Raw genomic sequence first — 19,371 nt, 5'->3', positions numbered from 1 at the left:
TATGGTTGCCTTCCGTGGTATGAACTCCAGAAGCAAAAGTCCTTCATCATCCCAAAAGATAGTTGCCATAACTTTGTCTACAGATTTTTTTTGTGTTGGACATTTTTGGGGTGGGGGATGGCTTGTGCTTCTACTGAATTGACTCTATTTTGGGCTCAGGATCTCTGTGATAGACACAAGTCTCATCTCCAAACGATGGAAAAAAATTCACTTGGTTTTCATGGAGCATCTTCAAGTTCTCTTGACAGCACTAGAGCCTCGTGGCCTTCTGATATGGCGTCAGCATTCTTGGTACCCATATTGCACTAGCCTTGGACATGCCCAACTTTTTATGATTTTCCAAACAGTACCTGCCGAGATGCCCATTTCATCAGCTATTCGGGAAACCTTAATTCACCTGTTTGACAAAATTAAATCCTCAACTTTCTGTGGAAGTTGCGGATTTATGGCTTTTTGTTTGGCTTTGGGGTCAATTCTTTTTTGGTTTCTTTTGGAACTTTGACATTCTTAATAAAGTCCAATTAAGGAACATCGTCACTCCACAGTACTTTTTTGGTTTCTTCTGGATTTTCTTCACTGTGGATACTTTGGGGGTCAGTTCTCTTTGGTTTTGTCCAGTGTGAGGGTCATCTTCAATGGACTCTCTACCCCACTTAAACTGCTTGCTCCAAAATTTGTAGGACGATGGGGCAGTCATGTGTTCATGGATCTTCTTTGGATTTTTCCTATATTTTATGAGAAATTTTATCACTGAACGGTGCTCCAAATCTAGCAGTTTCCGACTTGATTCGCACGAGGACTCTCCTGCCATCCTGACTCTTGGAATGTTAGACTTGGACTGAGCCGCAACTGTGCATGAGTGACCTTGAGACATGTCACAACATGCTTGCTACTTTATTTTCATACTCAAGCAGATAAATTATTGAATGCCCCTCATAGTAAATGAAGGCAGATAAAGTCTGTCCAGTCTGCCCAAGAGTCAGATTCAGAATCAATTCATGATTAAACCAACAATGAATGGGACATAAAATACTTGATCATGGTCTTTTTCAGTTATTTCTGGGACTTCGACTTATCAGCCAAGCTGATAAGAGAATTCTTTAAGAGGAGAGTACAAACATAAGAAGTTGCCTCTGCTGGGTCAGACCAGAGGTCCATCGCGCCAAGCAGTCCGCACCCGCGGTGGCCCATCAGGTCCATGACCTGTTAGGTGGTCCCTGACTTTTCCTATAACCCATCTCTACAGTTGCAGCTTCCTGTGGTAAAGAAAGCATATTTATTGGAATTCACGAAGGGCTCCTTTTACGAAGCCGCGTTAGCGGTTTAACGCGCGTAATAGCGCGCGCTAATTTGCCGGCCGCACCAGCCGCTACCGCCTCCTCTTGAGCAGGAGGTCGTTTTTCGGCTAGCGCGGGGGTTGGCACGCGCTAAAAAAGGTGCGTGCGATAAAGCCGCTAACGCGGCTTCGTAAAAGGAGTCCTAACTGTCTTTATGAAGAAACTTACCCAAGGCATAACAGCATAGCAATATCACAGACTGCGGTGGTAAAAGCCCCAATACACATTGAATTTCTATGAGCATCTAAACTTTTACCACAGTGGCTGGCAATAAAAAAACCCTAACACGGCTTGATAAAAGAGGGCCTATATGTATTGTATAAATACAATAAATTCGATAAACTTGGAAACAGCAAATTATAGGAGTATTGGAAATATAGGTGGAATGGGATATTTAACGCTCCATTACTTTCCTACATTGTAACGGTTTGTGCAGTGAGGGATGAGTTGATTTCCCTCTTTCTTAAGTTTGATGTTTTAGGGTGATCTGTAAGGTGTAACCATTTTGTGTTGTCATATATATAGGACAGTGCTAGATGAGATTTTTCTAACAGTTTTTAAGTGAGAATAACATAATGGACGTGATGTCATACAAAGCTTACGCGCCAGCGTCGGCTCTTCCTCTGATGTCACTTCCTAGACATGGGTCCAGGAAGTGACATCAGAGGAAGAGCTGACGCTGGAGCAACAGCAGTTTGGGAGGTTGTTGCTCGCGCAAGGAATGTTACAGAGATAAGGGGGAAGGGAAGCGGTGTGTATGCCTGGCAGTGGGAAGGAGCGGGGGGGGGGGGGGAGAACAGCGCCCAGGGAGGACCACAACCCCACCACCCCTTACTATGCCAGTGTGTGGGTGAGCTTGTTATAAACAGACGCAATTTGGTTCTATGATACCAGTCAGCTGGAGGCCAGAGTCGTTGCAAATTTCTTACCTTTGTCACAATGGTGCCACCTAGTCACGTTTCTTTCTTATTTATTTAAAAACTTATATTCCTCTTAAACCTAAGCAGTTCACAAGATACATGTGCAGTTCTTAAAAACAATATAATGAATATTTTTTAAAAAGCTCTCTAACAGTATTATTAAAGTGAGCAGCTTTCAAAAAAAGGCCTCTATAAAAAAAGTTTTTAACACCTTTTTAAATCTCTGAATGTCAGACAGCATCCTGAGGCCTAGACTCACTAAACTCACCAATCTGGATCGTTGTCGGGCGATTCGCTGGCCGAGTTTTGCCGAGCGAGTGATTCGCTACAGATTCAGCCTGCAAATGATCTGATCGGACGCACGCCCACAAGCGATCCCACGGATCGCTGTAGAGCGATCGAGACGCATGCGCAGATTATCCTTGTTGGTTGTCGATGCCATTTGCGCATGCGCTTGCTCTTCGCACAAGCGAGCTCAAAATAAAGGGTTGAGGTGTGGCTTGCTGGCCCTACGAGTGGACATTTTTAAAGGAATGAGATTATGGAACAGAACACGCTTTTTGTGAAGTCAGATTATGGAACAGAACACGCTTTAAATCCGCGGGTTAAAACCGCAGGTTAAAACCACAGGCTAGAACTGCCCTTTTTGCAGAATATAAGGGAGTTCGTATGCATATGTATAGATATTTTACAATTTTGCAATTTTACAGTTTTATAGTTTTTATTTTGATGGTTGGGGTTGTAATCTTGATACTGGGATTTCAGGGCAGCAGTGAGCAGGAGAGTCGGCAGACAGTAAGCGACTGGTCCTCAGCAGACGCTTCATTTCGGATCGGCAAACCCAATCGGTGTTTCTTCTTCTGCTTAGTGAATCGATGGCTTCCTACTTATGCATGCCATTTCCCCTCATTTGCATGGGCGGATCACATCGGGTGGGAGATTGATCGGGCAGAAGATTAGTGAATCGGGTTGGGGAACGATCGCGAACTGGTCGGGCCTAAGTGACCCTGTCAGATCATTCCATAGGAGCACTCCTGCCACTGAGATTTCTGAAGCCCTCATTTTTGTGTAATGGACGCTTGTCAGCCCTCTAACTTCAGGGCTCGGCTTGGTTGATATACTTCCAGTACCTGAGTCAGATACCAGGGGATATGAAAGTGTATCGCTTTAAAAAAAAAAATCAACTAAAGAACTTTATAAACAAACTGGTAACCAATGAAGTTGTTTCAGTAAAGGTAAGATATGATCAAAAAATACAAAATAGTGCTCGCTTCAGCTATGCCAGGTTCACTTTGTTTTACTGTGCTAGTAGGACAGGAAAACTGGGAATCATTTCTGTCCACTGGATACCTAAGGATGTAAAGGATACTGAGAAGAGGATCCTTGGGGGGGGGAAGATTTTTAAAATTTATTGGCAGGTCAAGCTCCTGCCTGGCTTTCAAGATCATTCACGGCATCTTCCCTCCCCTAATCCCACTATCCTTTAACACCTTGAGGCCTGCTTCCACCAGATCCGCCCATAGACATAAACTATCCTTCCCCTCTCTACACAGTATTCTCTATGCAGGTAAACTGGGAAAATCCCTTCTCTTCAAAATCACGGGTCTTTGGATCAACCTCACTATCTCGCTGCGGAACCTGGGTTCCCTTCAATTATTCTGCAAACAACTGAAAACCTGGCTTTTCTCTAATATATAATACTATTCCCCCCCCTTTCTCTTCCCTCTCTCTCTCTCTATATATATATGCTCATTTAAATCTTTACCCTCTCTCTTTTTATATTTTTTAAGCTTGTAAACCGTGCCGAGCTCCACTTCCGTGGAGATGATGCGGTATATAAACTTAAGGCTTAGTTTAGTTTAGTTTAGTTTCAGCTGAGGGAAATATGACTGCTGGCAACTTTTACTTCAGAAATTCTGTTGAATTTTTTTTGTTTCTTTAAAAACAATGCAGTCCCTAGTGGTTAATAAGTTCAGTCAAAGGGTAGGCAAGACCTGATTTAGGTATAAGTATTAGAGGTGTCAAATACTGAAGATCACCCCCCAAAAACGAGTCCTTCTCACATTGCTCTTTAATTTCCAGGGATGACGGGAGTCGGGACGCAGGACCATTCCTCTACTTATGAGAATTCTATTCTTAAATCCAACCTTGAGTGGAGGGGGTGAAGCTTTATGCTGACAAATTCCAGGAAGAAAAAGGAGACCATGAAAAATAGGAAGCATGAATGCCATGTATCAGTCTATCTCAACATCGCATATTGAATAATGCATCGTAGGCTTACAATACCTTGTCTGAAGGTATTTTATTCTAGATAGCATATCCAAATGTCCTGCAGAATATTGCTCTATGACATCCTTTACATCATAAGGCCTCAAAGTCTCCTTGAACTTTCTCTTGTACAGAAGAAATTGAAGTATTCTGTGTGAAAAGGAAAACATGGTGTGACATCTTCCAAAGTAAGAAATGGTCATACTCAAAAACCTTGAAAAGTAATTTGGTACAGCGGGAACTAGACACATACACTATGTTAATTATCAAGCTCTGCAAAATAAGAAGTAGAGTGCAACAGACACTGGCATAGAGAGAACAAGATGCTATGAAACAAGACCATATCAGACAGGCATTGTATAAGTTATTTATTGAACCCATGGAAAAACATGTAAGTTTCCAAACTTTGCCCAGGGAAGCAAATTGAAACATCATTATTTCTTGAGTTCAATATGTCAGAGTAGTGTTTCTTGACTCAGTCCTGGAGTACCCCCTTGCCAGTCAGGTTGTCAGAATATCCACAGTGAATATGCATAAACTTGATTTGCACATACTGCCTCTATTTTCTTACACACTCTCATCCAGGCAGATAGTCTTCTCCTGACACTCTCTATTCTCTCTCCAACTCCCTATTCTCATTACTTTTCTATTTTACACCTAATCTCTCTACCTTTGAATATGGCAGGGAGGACGCGGAGTACCAAGACTACCATCCAGTTCATCACACCAACGTCCGGCGGGATCCAGGGGATGGTGCAGAAGGAGGAGGGTGGCACTGGACGGTGGGCAGAGGTTGCTGTGCAGACCGAGACCGCCCCCCACAAACCACGCTACAGTTTCTACTCAGACAGAGGAGATGGAACAGCTGAACAAAGACATCCTACAGGAACTATGGAGCCTCAGGGAGGAGGTGCAGCGCTTAAGGAGCATCAGGGAGGACGAGGCCTTCATCGACGGAGCCATCAAGGAGGTTTCCCATCTGGCAGAGCTGACCCACGATAGATCCATCCTCGAGACACCCAAGTCTCCAGTTATAAATTCCACGATAGGGGTGCAAGAAATGATTGGGGATGCCGGTCCCTGGCAACTGGTAACCTCCTCCACGGGAAAACGGAGAAACCCCCCCCCCCCTTTTCTCACTTCCCTTTTCTTCTTTTTGTCCCAAACAGGGTAGCTCACCACAACCCAGCCTGAAAAACAGATACCACGTCTTGCAGGACATTACTACCGAGGAGGTAGCGGAAGAGGCTCGGGAAGACACCCTGCGCACAACTTGGACTCCAAAGCACGCTGATCAGCCCCCCCGGAAGGAACGCAGAGTGGTAGTCATTGGGGACTCCATGCTGCGAGGAACCGAGGGTCCAATTTGCAGACCAGATTTGCAGTCAAGGGAGGTCTGCTGTCTCCCTGGAGCCAGGATTCGTGACGTCACCACCTGTCTCGATAAACTACTAAAACCTAATGACCATTTCCCTATGCTTCTTATCCATGTAGGTACAAACGACACTGCAAGGAACACCTCAGAGAACATACCCGATGACTTCAGAGCCCTGGGTAGGAAGCTGAAGCAAACAGGTGCACAGGTGGTCTTCTCATCCATCCTCCCAGTTAGAGACAGAGGAAGAGCCAGGGAAGAACGCATCCAACGTACCAACGAGTGGCTCCGCAACTGGTGCATAGAGATGAACTTTGGATTCCTGGACCATGGAAAGGCACTCCAGGGACTGCAGGGACCGGACGGACTTCACCTGACCAGAAGAGGTAAAAACGTACTTGGATACCGTCTAGCCCGCCTACTTCGCAGGGCTTTAAACTAGGTAAGTTGGGGGAGGGTATCCACTCACATTCCAGAGCAGTAAGGAATCATCCTATGGAGGCGAGACACAACCGCCCTTCTGAGTCCAAGGTAAGCACCCATAATACGCATGACAGCCCTAGCAAACACAAGGGATGGAGGGCCATGTATGTCAATGCACACAGTTTAGGCAATAAAATTCTGCAATTGGAGACCGAGATAGTGAATGCCGACCTAGATGTGGTGGCGATATCCGAGACCTGGTTCACGGACTCTCATGGGTGGGATATGGCTATACCGGGTTACAATTTACTTCGTCGAGACAGAGAGGGCAGGGTAGGCGGAGGGGTAGCGCTATACATTAAAGAAGGCATCAAAACCACCAGAATCACGGACGTTAAGTACACCGGGGAATCCCTCTGGGTGAACCTGGCCAGAGGGAGAGAAAAATGCCTGTATCTTGGTGTGGTATATAGACCTCCAAGACAACCGGAAGACAAGGACACGGAACTAATCGAAGACATAGAAAATATCGCTCTACGGGGGGACTTTGTACTAATGGGAGACTTCAATATGCCGGACGTAGACTGGAGCACACCTTCAGCAACAACCAGCGGCAGCAAGAGGCTATTAGCCTCCATAAGAGGAGCACGCCTCAATCAAATGGTAATGGAGCCCACTAGGGCCCAAACGATCCTTGACCTAGTACTCACCAATGGGGAAAGCGTCTCAGAAGTCTTCGTGGGAGATAAGCTAGCCTCCATCGATCATAACATGGTATGGTTCAACCTGAGGAAAGGTTTCTATAGATCAAACACTAGAACAAAGGTACTCAACTTCCGAGGAACAGACTTTGCACGCATGGGAGTCTTCGTCCATCAGGCGCTCCAGGTCCAAACTGAGACAGGGAATGTGGAGGATATGTGGTCATCCCTGAAATCTGTCATACACGAGGCAACCGGCCGTTACATAAAATCATCACACAAACGGCGAAGAAAAGAAAAACCCCAGTGGTTCACCGCAGAGATCTCGCGTCTCGTTAAGGAGAAGAAAAACGCATTTGCTTCCTTCAACGCACGGGGAAAAGCGAAGATCAACTGCTACACAGGATCAAGTCCACAGAGGTCAAAACGGCAGTCAGGGAGGCCAAACTTCGAGTGGAAGAAACTCTAGCAAACAACATTAAGAAAGGGGACAAATCCTTTTTCCGGTATATCAGTGACAGAAAAAAAAACACAGACGGGATAGTACGCCTGAAAAAAAACGGACGGGAATTACGCAGAATCGGATCCCGAAAAGGCCGAACTACTAAATGAATACTTCTGCTCGGTCTTCACCTGCGAGGCGCCAGGGTCCGGCCCTCAATTGAAGCCACAGTCAAACACAAAAGACCCGTTTCGGAATTTTAAATTCACACCCAGCGAGGTTTACTTTGAGCTAACAAAACTCAAGGTGGACAAAGCCATGGGACCGGACAATCTGCACCCCAGAGTGCTCAGGGAGTTAGGTAATGTCCTGGCAGAACCGTTAGCCGTGCTCTTCAATCTCTCACTGAGTACAAGGACAGTCCCCTTGGACTGGAAAACAGCTAACGTCGTTCCTCTACATAAAAAGGGATGCAGGACAGAGGCTGCAAATTACAGACCGGTGAGTCTGACATCGATAGTATGCAAACTCATGGAAACACTGATCAAACGCCAATTGGACACGGTCTTGGACGAAGGGAATCTACGGGACCCCAATCAACATGGATTCACCAAGGGTAGGTCCTGCCAATCAAACCTCATCAGCTTCTTTGACTGGGTAACAAAAAGACTGGACGAAGGAGAATCACTGGACATAGTGTACCTGGACTTCAGTAAAGCTTTTGACAGCGTCCCACACCGCAGACTGCTAAACAAGATGAAATCGATGGGGTTAGGAGAGACTCTGATGGCATGGGTCAATGATTGGCTGAGTGGCAGACTTCAGAGGGTGATGGTTAACGGTACTTTCTCTGAGACATCGGAAGTGACCAGCGGGGTGCCGCAGGGCTCGGTCTTGGGTCCACTCCTCTTCAACATATTCATAGGAGATCTGACTCAAGGGCTTCATGGTAAAGTAACATTATTCGCCGACGATGCCAAACTATGTAATATGGTAAGCGAGGGCAAGCTACAAGCTGGGCTTCAATGCTGGAAAGTGTAAGGTCATGCACCTGGGTAGCAGAAACCCGTGCAGAACTTATACCTTGAACGGGGAGACCTTGACCAGGACTTCAGCAGAACGAGATTTAGGAGTAATCATCAGCGCAGACATGAAATCTGCCAATCAGGTGGAGAAGGCTTCATCAAGGGCAAGACAGATGCTGGGTTGCATCCGTAGAAGTTTCGTCAGCAGAAAGCCTGCAGTCATAATGCCATTATACAGGACCATGGTGAGACCTCATCTGGAATACTGCGTGCAATTCTGGAATCCACATTATCGCAAGGACATGCAGAGGATCGAGTCGGTCCAAAGGATGGCCACCAGAATGGTCTCAGGGCTTAAAGGTCTCTCATACGAAGCAAGACTAAACAGTTTGCAGCTCTACACTCTCGAGGAACGCAGGGAGAGGGGAGACATGATTGAGACGTTTAAATACATCACCGGACGTATAGAAGTGGAAGATAACATTTTCCTTCTCAGAGGCCCCTCAACCACAAGGGGGCACCCGCTCAAACTCAAGGGCGGAAAATTTCACGGCGACACCAGGAAGTATTTCTTCACGGAGCGAGTGATTGATCAATGGAACAAGCTTCCAGTACAGGTAATCGAGGCCAGCAGCGTGCCAGATTTTAAGAATAAATGGGACTCCCATGTGGGATCCCTAAGTGGATCAGGGTAGAACATTGGCTAATATTAAGGGGAGGGTCTATAGAGTGGGCAGACTTGATGGGCCTTGGCCCTTTTCTGCCGTCATCTTTCTATGTTTCTATGTTTCTATATTATAGGCAAATTTCTCTAATGCATATTCATTGTGGATATCCTGTCAACCTGACTGGCAAGGGGGTGCTCCAGGACTAAGATGAGAAACACTGTGTCAGACTAATGCTTATTTATTTTGGAGTAGGTGGCTGACTTTCTGTTAACAGACAGGCCAGGTTTTCAGGATATCCGCAATGAATATGCATAGGAGAAATATGCATGTACTGCCTCCTTGGTATGCAAATCTCTCTCATGCATATTCATTGTAGATATCCTGAAATTCTGGCCTGCTTGTGAACTTTGAGGACCAGAACTAGGTAATCCTGCCTTGGAGCCAAAGTAACATAGTAACATAGTAACATAGTAGATGACGGCAGATAAAGACCCGAATGGTCCATCCAGTCTGCCCAACCTGATTCAATTTAAAAAATTTTTATTTTTTTTTTTATTTTATTTTTTGTAATTTTTCTTCTTAGCTATTTCTGGGCAAGAATCCAAAGCTTTACCCGGTACTGTGCTTGGGTTCCAACTGCCAAAATCTCTGTTAAGACTTACTCCAGCCCATCTACACCCTCCCAGCCATTGAAGCCCTCCCCTATGATCAAACTATCCTCGTTGCAATCTCTCAAGCTCTCAGATGCCTGCAATAAATATCAATGAGATAAGGCAGGGAGATGGTATCTTTCATTGAGCTGAGAATAGATATGAGGATTTAAATATAAAGTGCACTGTGCTTAGATTTAAAGTGCTAAGAAACAAATTATTGACTCCATAGATACGGCACTTATCTTTTTCTGTTTAAGCTGTAATCTTCAAGTAGCAAGCGTGGTAAAGCTGATGTAGCTGACAGCCCTACGGGACCTGTTTCGCCTTCAAAGCGGCTTCATCAGCGCCATTTTAGCTTCTTAACGTAAGCCAGCTGCACGCTTGATTATACGACCCCTGATGAAGCCGCTTAGAAGGCGAAACGGGTCCCGTAGGGCTGTCAGCTACATCAGCTTTACCATGCTTGCTACTTGAAGATTACAGCTTAGCACTTTAAATCTAAGCACAGTGCACTTTATATTTAAATCCTCATATCTATTCTCAGCTCAATGAAAGATACCATCTCCCTGCCTTATCTCATTGATATTTATTGCAGGCATCTGAGAGCTTGAGAGATTGCAACGAGGCTAGTTTGATCATAATTATTTTCTACAAGTTCTTTTTTCTCTATATGGGAGTCAGAACAGCCATGGCTAGAGTTACCAGATCTCTGGGTTTACCCAGACATGTCCTGTCTTCGTCGGTGTTTTGAAAAGCTTCACGCTCGGGGCCGCGTCGGGAGGGCATCTGCGCATGAGCGGATGCAACTGTGATGTCACACGCATGCGTGCTTGAATGCGCAATCGTTGTGTCACACCTGCGCATGCTCGGGGACCCTCCAAATGCGGCTCTGAGCTCGAGAAGAGGCTCGGGGCGGGGCTGGAGTGGAACAGGGCGTGATTTGGGTGGAACAGGGCGGAGCTGAGTAGAAATGGGGGGCCCGGGGGGGCGGAGCCACGTGTCCAGATTTTACCCAACCCATGGAGCAAAAACTGTGTTAATGAGTTTAATGAATACTGTTAAGAGTATGTGCTGAAAAAAAAAGGAGGAGGATTTTGTTCTGCCCCTCCTATATTTGTCAGCCACTTTCAAACCTTAAACCTTGGCCTACTGTGCGTTTAAGCAGAAGAGATTGTTTTTGAGAGGAAGGAAGTATTACATTGAGAGGGCCGCAGGGAGGTAGATCAAAAAATTGAAGTATTTCTTTGATATGTTGGCATGCCAGGAGGGAGGGTGATTGTAGGTACAGAGGGGGGACAAAGCAATTTAGATTTAGGATAGCTCTCTGTGGATTCAGGGATAGCTACCCTGACCTAGCTGGCTAGTATTGAAAATGTATGCCACCATGCCAATCGGGTTTTCAGGATAGCCCTCATGAATATGCATGGAGCGGATTTGCATGCCTACCACTTCGATTATATGCAAATCTCTCTCATGCATATTCATTAGGGCTAGCCTGAAAACCCGATTGGCCTGGTGGTCCTCCAGGACAGGGTTGGGAACCACTGAGCTAGATTACTTCCCTTGCTTAACCCTATCAACGAAACATGTACCATTGGAGCCACCAAGCAGTAGTACATTAATCTAGGCAGAAAATTCATCAAATGTGCCATGATTATCCATAAAAATAATACTGGTAAAGATGAATCATATTGGTTGAATTTTTGTTGATATTTGGGAGAAAAGCCGTAGTTCATTTTGAAATACCAGGAGGTTGGTGGGGATGGAGGAGCGTTTATAATGGAATAACACATTGTCAATGTTTAAGAGTTTGATAGAGTCATGTTGATTGGTCAATGCAAAGAATTATCATAAAAATACCTAGCAGCCCGGATAGCTGCCTTGATTGTGGGGATCAAGTCTTCAAAGAGAAAGTCATTGCTGTATCCCCTGTCTTCAGCCATAGGATCCCCTGTAGATCCAGCATCTATGAATCAGGAGAAGTATCTCAATATGGAGTATATTTGACAAGAAAAGCTGTACACAACCTCTTGTAAGTGTATACACTCAATGACATTGGCCTGCAATACTACAATGTACAGCCTTTATAACCAGGGCTTGATTTGTAGATAAACAGGAAGTGGATATGTAGAGCGCAGAGAAACTTGGGTGGGCCAGGAGCAACAGGAGATGGGGGGGCTAGATTAGGGAGTAGTGATCGTCCTTTGCTCTGCTTCAAGCTCACTACACTTCTCCCTCCGTATTTACGGTTTCAGCATTCACGGTTTCGATTATTCACGGTTTTTAGCTTGCTGACTCCTCCCCCCAAATTACATCAGCTTGCATAGAGAAATCACTGATTCCATGCATTTACAGAGAAAAATCGCTGATTCCCAGCACTTTCTTCACCGTGTTTTGCCTCTCCTTCAGGAACAGGCCAGGTCTCCCACCATGTTATTCGCGGTTTCACCATATTCACAATGGTTTTAAACAGAAAACAGTGAAGAACATATGAAAAAGTTATTTGCGGTTTTTCTGTATTTGCGATTCTGTTAATCCCCTATTACAGCGAATACGGAGGGAGAAGTGTATCTTTCCTCCTCTTCTCTGCAGGCTGCTTGGAGGGGAGGGGACAGAGCAGAATGCCCCTGCTGTGTTGGAAGATAAGCACTGAAGAAAAGCAGTGAAACTATATTCCAGGCCATTCCCCCCACTAATCAAGCCCTGTTTATAAGGCAAGCATTTAGAAATCAGTTTTCAAAGGCATTTACCCAGGCCAATAGGCTTATCTGAAAGATTCTCTTCGTTGCCTGGCTAAAAACAGCCATGAGTGAAAATGTCATAGTCCCTGTTGTGGAAAAAGCATTTCCGGGGCCATGCTTAAGCAGGGAGAGAACAGCGTACACATTTAGGGGTCTTTTTACCAAGCTGTGGTAAGCTCTAATGTGTGCTTACCTCAGGGCAGAAAGCACCACCGCAGGGCATGCTCACACAGTGGTTCCGGAATCGTTGCGCGCTCCCCACGCGCTCAAAATCAGAAAATATTTTTTTAGTGCCGGGGGCAGAGAGTAGGTGCGCCCAACGCTAATCGGTTACAGCAGCTACAATTGGCGTATGCCAAATGATTAGCGTGGGAGTAGAGCAGAATACCTTACCGCCCGGAAAATGCGTTGGTAAGTGATCCATGCTAATGGCCACGTGCTAATGGGGAAATTAGGGTGGGGCCTTTAATGGAGGAAATGGGAACGCTCTGCACTAGTAATAACATTGGCCACTTAGGGGGGGGGAATTCATCCGTGGGCACTAATCATTTTAGCATGCGCTAAACGCTAAAGACGCCCATTAGCATTTAGTGCACCCTAATCGGCGCACACTAACACGATTAGTGTGCGCTAATGCGGTTAGCGCCTGTTGATAAATTCCCCCCCCCCCTAAGTGGGGCTTAGCAAAATGGCCCCTTAATTTTCCAGTGCACTCACACCACTTTACCATCGTCTGCGGTCTAAACAAATGGAAGTCGTAATGTTTTCATTGCCCCTAACGTGCACTATTTTATTTATTTATTTACCCCCACACCCTTTTACACAACCTCAGTGCATGTTTTAGCACCAGCCGTGGTGGGAACTGCTCCGACCCTCATAGGAATTCTATGAGCGTCGGGGCTGTTACCTCCACGGACGGCGCTAAAAACTGTGCTACGGTCTTGCAAAGGGGGATGGGGGGGGGGCGATCCACTCTTTCTACAACCTCTGGCAACACGTTCCAGAGCTTAACTAGTCTCTGAGTGAAAAAATATTTCTTCCGATTTGGTTTTAAAAGTATTTCCCTGTAACTTCATTGAGTGCCCTCACCCTCGTCTTTGTCATTTTTGACGGGGTAAAAAAAAAAATCGATCCACTCAAGATTTTGTAGACGTCAATCATAGCTCCCCTTATGTAATGCCAGCAAAAATGAGGTGCCAGGTCTGATTTTTCAGTCACCATGACAACCTGACACCTAGGGTTTGTGAACACAGACTTACACTATTCTGTAAGTTACACACATCTATTAGAGACATGCTAATACCCTTCCATGCTCTGCTCCTGTGGACATCTCCTTACAGTTACCTACTAGTGCATTCGACTGGTGACCACCCCATGTCAAAACAAGGAGGTAGTTGGGCTCTTGTGCAAATACCAATGCATGCACAAGTGCTAGGCCAAGCCCAAACCATGCCCATTTGAAACTCAAGATTCCTCCTCCACCACCTTAGAGGCATTCAGACCAAAGTACACTTCAAACTCTTAGGTACTAAGTTTTCTGTCTTTGTTGTCTTCAGAGTTGGGAGGCAGCTGGTGAATGCTTTGATGTTCAGAATGATCCCAGGGCCACAGGAACTATTTTAATTTAAGTACTTGGATAGACAGGAGGGAAATTGTCTTCGGTAGAGAGAAAAAATCAGGTACCTTGGAAGCTTGGTTAAGTTGGGCGAGGGAAGGCTTTGAAAAGATGGGGTGGATCAATCTTACTGGAACACTTGCTTTTGGGTGCACCACTCTTGGGGGATACAGAATGTTCAGGGGATGGGACTCGATATACTGCTTTTTCTGTGTGCTTACAATCAAAGCAGTTTAGACAGGTACAGTAAACTCTCAGTTATCCAGCACCCACAGAGATTGGTAGATGCTTGAGAATGGTTCTTGAGAATTGTTCTAAAAATAGTTTTGTCTCCCTTCCCACCTCATTCTATTCCTCTCTCTGTCATTCCACCACCCCTACTTGTATGTCCAACATCTATTCCTCCCTTTGGTCTGGGTCACTTCACCCCCCCATCTCCCCCCACTAATGGTCCAGCATGCATAAGGTGACCATACGTCCCGTTTTGAATGGGACCGTCCTGTTTTTAGGTCCCCTGTCCCGTTGTCCCCACACACAGCTTTGGGACGCCGAAATATCCCATTTTCAGGGACAGCGTCCCGAAGCTGTGCGCAGGGACAGCGGGATAGGCAATCGCTTCCCCTCCCTCCCTGCCACACCAAAGCCAGCCTCCCTCCCTCCAGCACTTGATTCAACCCCCCACCCCGACCCCCCGGTCCACCAGCGCTGCTTCTTGCCGCCCAGAAAAGGAAGGCCTAGGTGCCGGCCCAGAAACCTTCTTCCCGAAGTCTATTCTGACGTCGGAGATGAAGTTCCGGACCAGCTTAAGATCTTTTGAGCATCGCGTCCAATGGCGCTTAAAGTCACATCATCCCCTAAAAATGCCTTCTTTGATCTTAGGCACCGTTAGGCAAGTTTTTAATTGGTTTTTACCAGCAAGTCAATTATCGCACCGATCAAAACCTATTAAAACAATTATGTTATGCGGCGGTGGGCCACCGCCTAACTTACGGCACCATTTACAGAATCAGGTCCTAAGCGTGCAGTATTTTATTTTACATTTATTTTGGGAGGAGGTGTGTTAGGCGAAGAAAATAGACATGGATGCACGAACTGGTTGGTGCTAAACCCGAACTACGCGGCTAGAATCAACGCTGGCTCAATGCTGGCGTTAAGGTCTAGCGTGTGCAGAAATTTAGCGCACGCTATTCCGTGCGTTAAAGCCCTAATGCGGCTTAGTATAAGGAGCCCTTTGTTTTTTATTTATTTTTCAGAAACGGAATTATGATACAGGCACATTTAAACAATCTTTGTCTTCTGCAAGCATTTTGGATTTCCCTGGTAAAACATGGCTGTGTTGAAACCTGGCAAAACTCTGAACTCAAAATATATCATATTATGCAACGTACCGCAAGTCAGATAAGTGCTGATATCGGTACGTTTTGTGGGACATTCGCCCTCCAAAACGTTAAACTCAGAGGGGGCGTGTTAGAGGTGTGTTTTAGGTGGGCTGTGGGCCGGGTTAGACTTGGACTTTTTCCGGAGATAATCGAACCTTTTGCAGGACATCCTGGACGGAACTTAGACGTTCCAAGCTAGACCTGTTTTAGAAGCGTCTACGTGCCAAAAAGGTACTCAAACTGATCAGATGACCCCTGGAGGGATTAAGTAATGAACCCCCACACTCCCCCAGTTGTCATTAACCTCCTCTCACCCCCCCAAAATATGAATGACTCTATAACAGCAACATCTGATATGGGAAAGGTTAGTAGATTATCACACAGGTGTCTAAGTAGCCTGGTGGATGGGGTTAATGAGACATAAAGAGGAGAACCCAGACCCATAAACTACTCTAACCACTACATTTATGGTGAAAAGGGTGAGACCACAGAAACATCCAAGTTGAAAATGTCCAAATCTAGATTATTTGGACATGGGATGGGCAAGCATTGCAATGACTGGCCACATAGACATAGGGCAGTGGAGCACCTTAGAGGCCTCCTGTGGGTTAGTGCTGCATGGCGGTGCCACATTGGGGGTAAGCCTTCAGTTTGGGTGGGCGGGGGATGCCGGTTCGCGGGGGAGATGTGGAAGCGCACCAGTGGCCTCGGGGGTGGGGGGGTCTTTTGGGGATATGGTAGAGTGGGGTGGAGCAGCGCCGGTGGCCAGAGGGAGGGGAGGTGGAACGAATCATGCGAGTTTCCCTTACTTCCTATGGGGAAACTCGCTTTGATATACAAGTAATTTGGTTTACGAGCAAGCTTCTGGAACGAATTATGCTCATAAACCAAGGTTCCCACTGTATTTATATAGGTTATCTAAGCGATTTACAATCAGGTACTCAAGCATTTTCCCAATCTGTCCTCGTGGGCTTACAATTTATCTAATGTACCTGGGGCAATGGAGGACTGAGTGACTTGCCTAGGATCACAAGGAGCTGTGCAGGATTTGAACCCACAACCTCAGGGTGCAGAGCCTGTAGCTCTAACCACACCGGCACAACCTCTTATTACAGTAAAACCTTGGATTGCAAGTAACTTGGTTTGCAAGTATTTTGCAAGACAAGCAAAACATTTTATTAAAATGTCTTGCAATACAAGTACGTACAGTATACACACATCACAACTGAGCCGATGGTTCTTCTCTTTCTGATGCTTCAGGAGTGTAGTGACTGTTCTAAATGAGCGAGGTCTTGGAATACAAGTATATATAGAAATTTGTATTAAAGTTTTGGGGTTGTAGAACGAATCGTCTGAGTTTCCATTATTTCCTATGGGGAAATTCGGTTTGATTACAAGCATGTCAGTAATAAAAATCTTATTCACGAATACAGGATTACATTACATTACATTACATGCTTATATTCCGCCTGTACCTTGCAGTTCTAAGCGAATTACATCAGAAAGATAGCTGGACATTTCCAGGAAAAGAAATACAATTAAAGAAGTTGGTCCTAGTACAACAAAAAAGATAGCTGGACTTTTCCAGTAAAGGAATACAATTGAAGGCGTAAGGTCTAAAGCAATTTTGATGAGATGATTCTAAGAGGGGGTGAGAGGGGAAACGGGAGGGATTAGGACGTTTGGGTGAATTTCTTGAATAGTAGGGTCTTGATTTCTTTGCAGAAAGCCTTGAGGTCAGTTGAAGCTGTCAGTAGGTTGGTGATAGTGGGATCCAGTTTTGCTGCATGTGTTGCTAGTAAGTTGTCATACATCTTTTTGCGATGTCTGGTGCAGTACTTGGAGAGACCCCCCAGGAAAGAGACTTGGGAGTATGGGTCGACAAGTCAATGAAGCCGTCCGCATAATGCGCGGCGGTGGCGAAAAGGGCGAACAGAATGCTAGGAATGATTAAGAAGGGGATCACGAACAGATTGGAGAAGGTTATCAAGCTGCTGTACCGGGCCATGGTACGCCCTCACCTGGAATACTGCGTCCAGCATTGGTCGCCGTACATGAAGAAGGACACAGTACTACTCGAAAGGGTCCAGAGAAGAGCGACTGAAATGGTTAAGGAGCTGGAGGAATTGACGTACAGTGAGAGATTAGAGAAACTGGGCCTCTTCTCCCTTGAAAAGAGGAGACTGAGAGGGGACATGATCGAGACATTCAAGATAATGAAGGGAATAAACTTAGTAGATAAGGACAGGTTGTTCACCCTTTCCAAGGTAAAGAGAACGAGAGGGCACTCTCTCAAATTAAAAGGGGATAGATTCCGTACAAACGTAAGGAAGTTCTTCTTCACCCAAAGAGTGATAGAAAACTGGAACGTTCTTCCGGAGTCTGTTGTAGGGGAAAACACCCTCCAGGGATTCAAGACAAGGTTGGACAGTTCCTACTAAACTGGAACATATGCAAGTGAGGCTGGACTCATTTAGAGCACTGGGCTTTGACCTGGGGGCCGCCGTGTGAGCGGACTGCTGGGCAAGAAGGACCATTGGTCTGACCCAGCAGTGGCAATTCTTATGTTCTCATGCTTCAGGAACAAATTATGCTCGCAAACCAAGGTTTTACTGTATTATTATTTCTATAGTGCTACCAGATGCATTGAGCCCTGTACGTGAACTATCCAAAAGTGCATATAACCCCAGAAAAACACATCAAGGAAACCTTAGTGTCAAAACAGTATCACCCACTTTGATTCCCCATGGCCAGACACCTATAGCAGTTTGGGTGATGTAATGCAATGAGTCGATAAAGTCTAGTTTATTTCTGCCAGAATGACATACTCTATGATGCAATGTATTTGTTTATTATGTTGCATAGCAACGCTTCACAACCGAGAATGGAAATTTAAAATAAGATGGATAACAAGTTAACCAACACTAGGATTGCCAGATTTTACATTTGACCCTAGACCCTGATGATTTTTAGCATACATAACCACAAATAGCTTTACTGAACTCAGCAGAGTTACTTGTCAAACCATTGAACCATTGTTTAGTATCAGCAATGTTTAAGAGGTGCAAGTTCTGTGGTACCAGAAGGCAAAAACCTTCTTATACTCTCCAAATAGTAACATACATAGCAACATAGTAGATGACGGCAGATAACGACCCGAATGGTCCATCCAGTCTGCCCAACCAGATTCAATTTAAATGTTTTAAATTTTTTCTTCTTAGCTATTTCTGGGCAAGAATCCAAAGCTCTACCCGGTACTGTGCTTGGATTACAACTGCCGAAATCTCCGTCAAAACCTACTCCAGCCCATCTATACCCTTCCAGCCATTGAAGCCCTCTCCGGCCCATCCTCCCCCAAACGGCCATATACAGAAACAGACCGTGCAGGTCTGCCCAGTACTGGCCTTAGTTCAATATTTAATATTATTTTACGATTCTAGATCCTCTGGGTTTATCCCACGCTTCTTTGAACTCAGTCACCGTTTTCCTCTCCACCACCTCTCTCGGGAGCGCATTCCAGGCATCCACCACCCTCTCTGTAAAGTAGAATTTCCTAACATTGCTCTTGAATCTACCACCCCTCAACCTCAAATTATGTCCTCTGGTTTTACCATTTTCCTTTCCCTGGAAAAGATTTTGTTCTACGTTAATAGCCTTCAAGTATTTGAAAGTCAGAATCATATCTCCCCTGTCCCTCCTTTCCTCTAGAGTATACATATTCAGGGCTTCCAGTCTCTTCTCATATGTCTTCTGGCGCAAGCCTAGGGTTAGAGACCAGATCTTGAAGCTTTTCTAGTTTGAACTGATTCCTTTTTTTTTTTTTT

The 19,371-nt window shown here is 45.4% G+C and overlaps 1 protein-coding gene across 4 annotated transcripts in view; it reads right to left on the bottom strand.

Moving 5' to 3' along the window:
- The window catches only part of KCNQ3 (potassium voltage-gated channel subfamily Q member 3), a 362,225-nt gene that overhangs the window by 17,865 nt on the left and 324,989 nt on the right, over nucleotides 1-19,371 (bottom strand). For all 4 annotated transcript variants that reach the window (XR_004537948.1, XM_033929424.1, XM_033929427.1 and 1 more), the window contains exons 11-12: nucleotides 11,673-11,778; nucleotides 4,544-4,675 (exon numbers count right to left, since the gene is read on the bottom strand). Coding sequence is in view for 3 of the 4 variants with exons in the window: in XM_033929424.1 (XP_033785315.1) it covers nucleotides 4,544-4,675; nucleotides 11,673-11,778 (238 nt within the window). In the remaining variant the exon portion in view is untranslated. The remainder of the gene's footprint in view (nucleotides 1-4,543; nucleotides 4,676-11,672; nucleotides 11,779-19,371) is intronic.

The sequence above is a fragment of the Geotrypetes seraphini genome, chromosome 2, assembly GCF_902459505.1.
Source record: "Geotrypetes seraphini chromosome 2, aGeoSer1.1, whole genome shotgun sequence".
Classification (NCBI taxonomy): Eukaryota; Metazoa; Chordata; class Amphibia; order Gymnophiona; family Dermophiidae; genus Geotrypetes; species Geotrypetes seraphini.
This window is presented reverse-complemented; position numbering and strand designations above follow the sequence as displayed.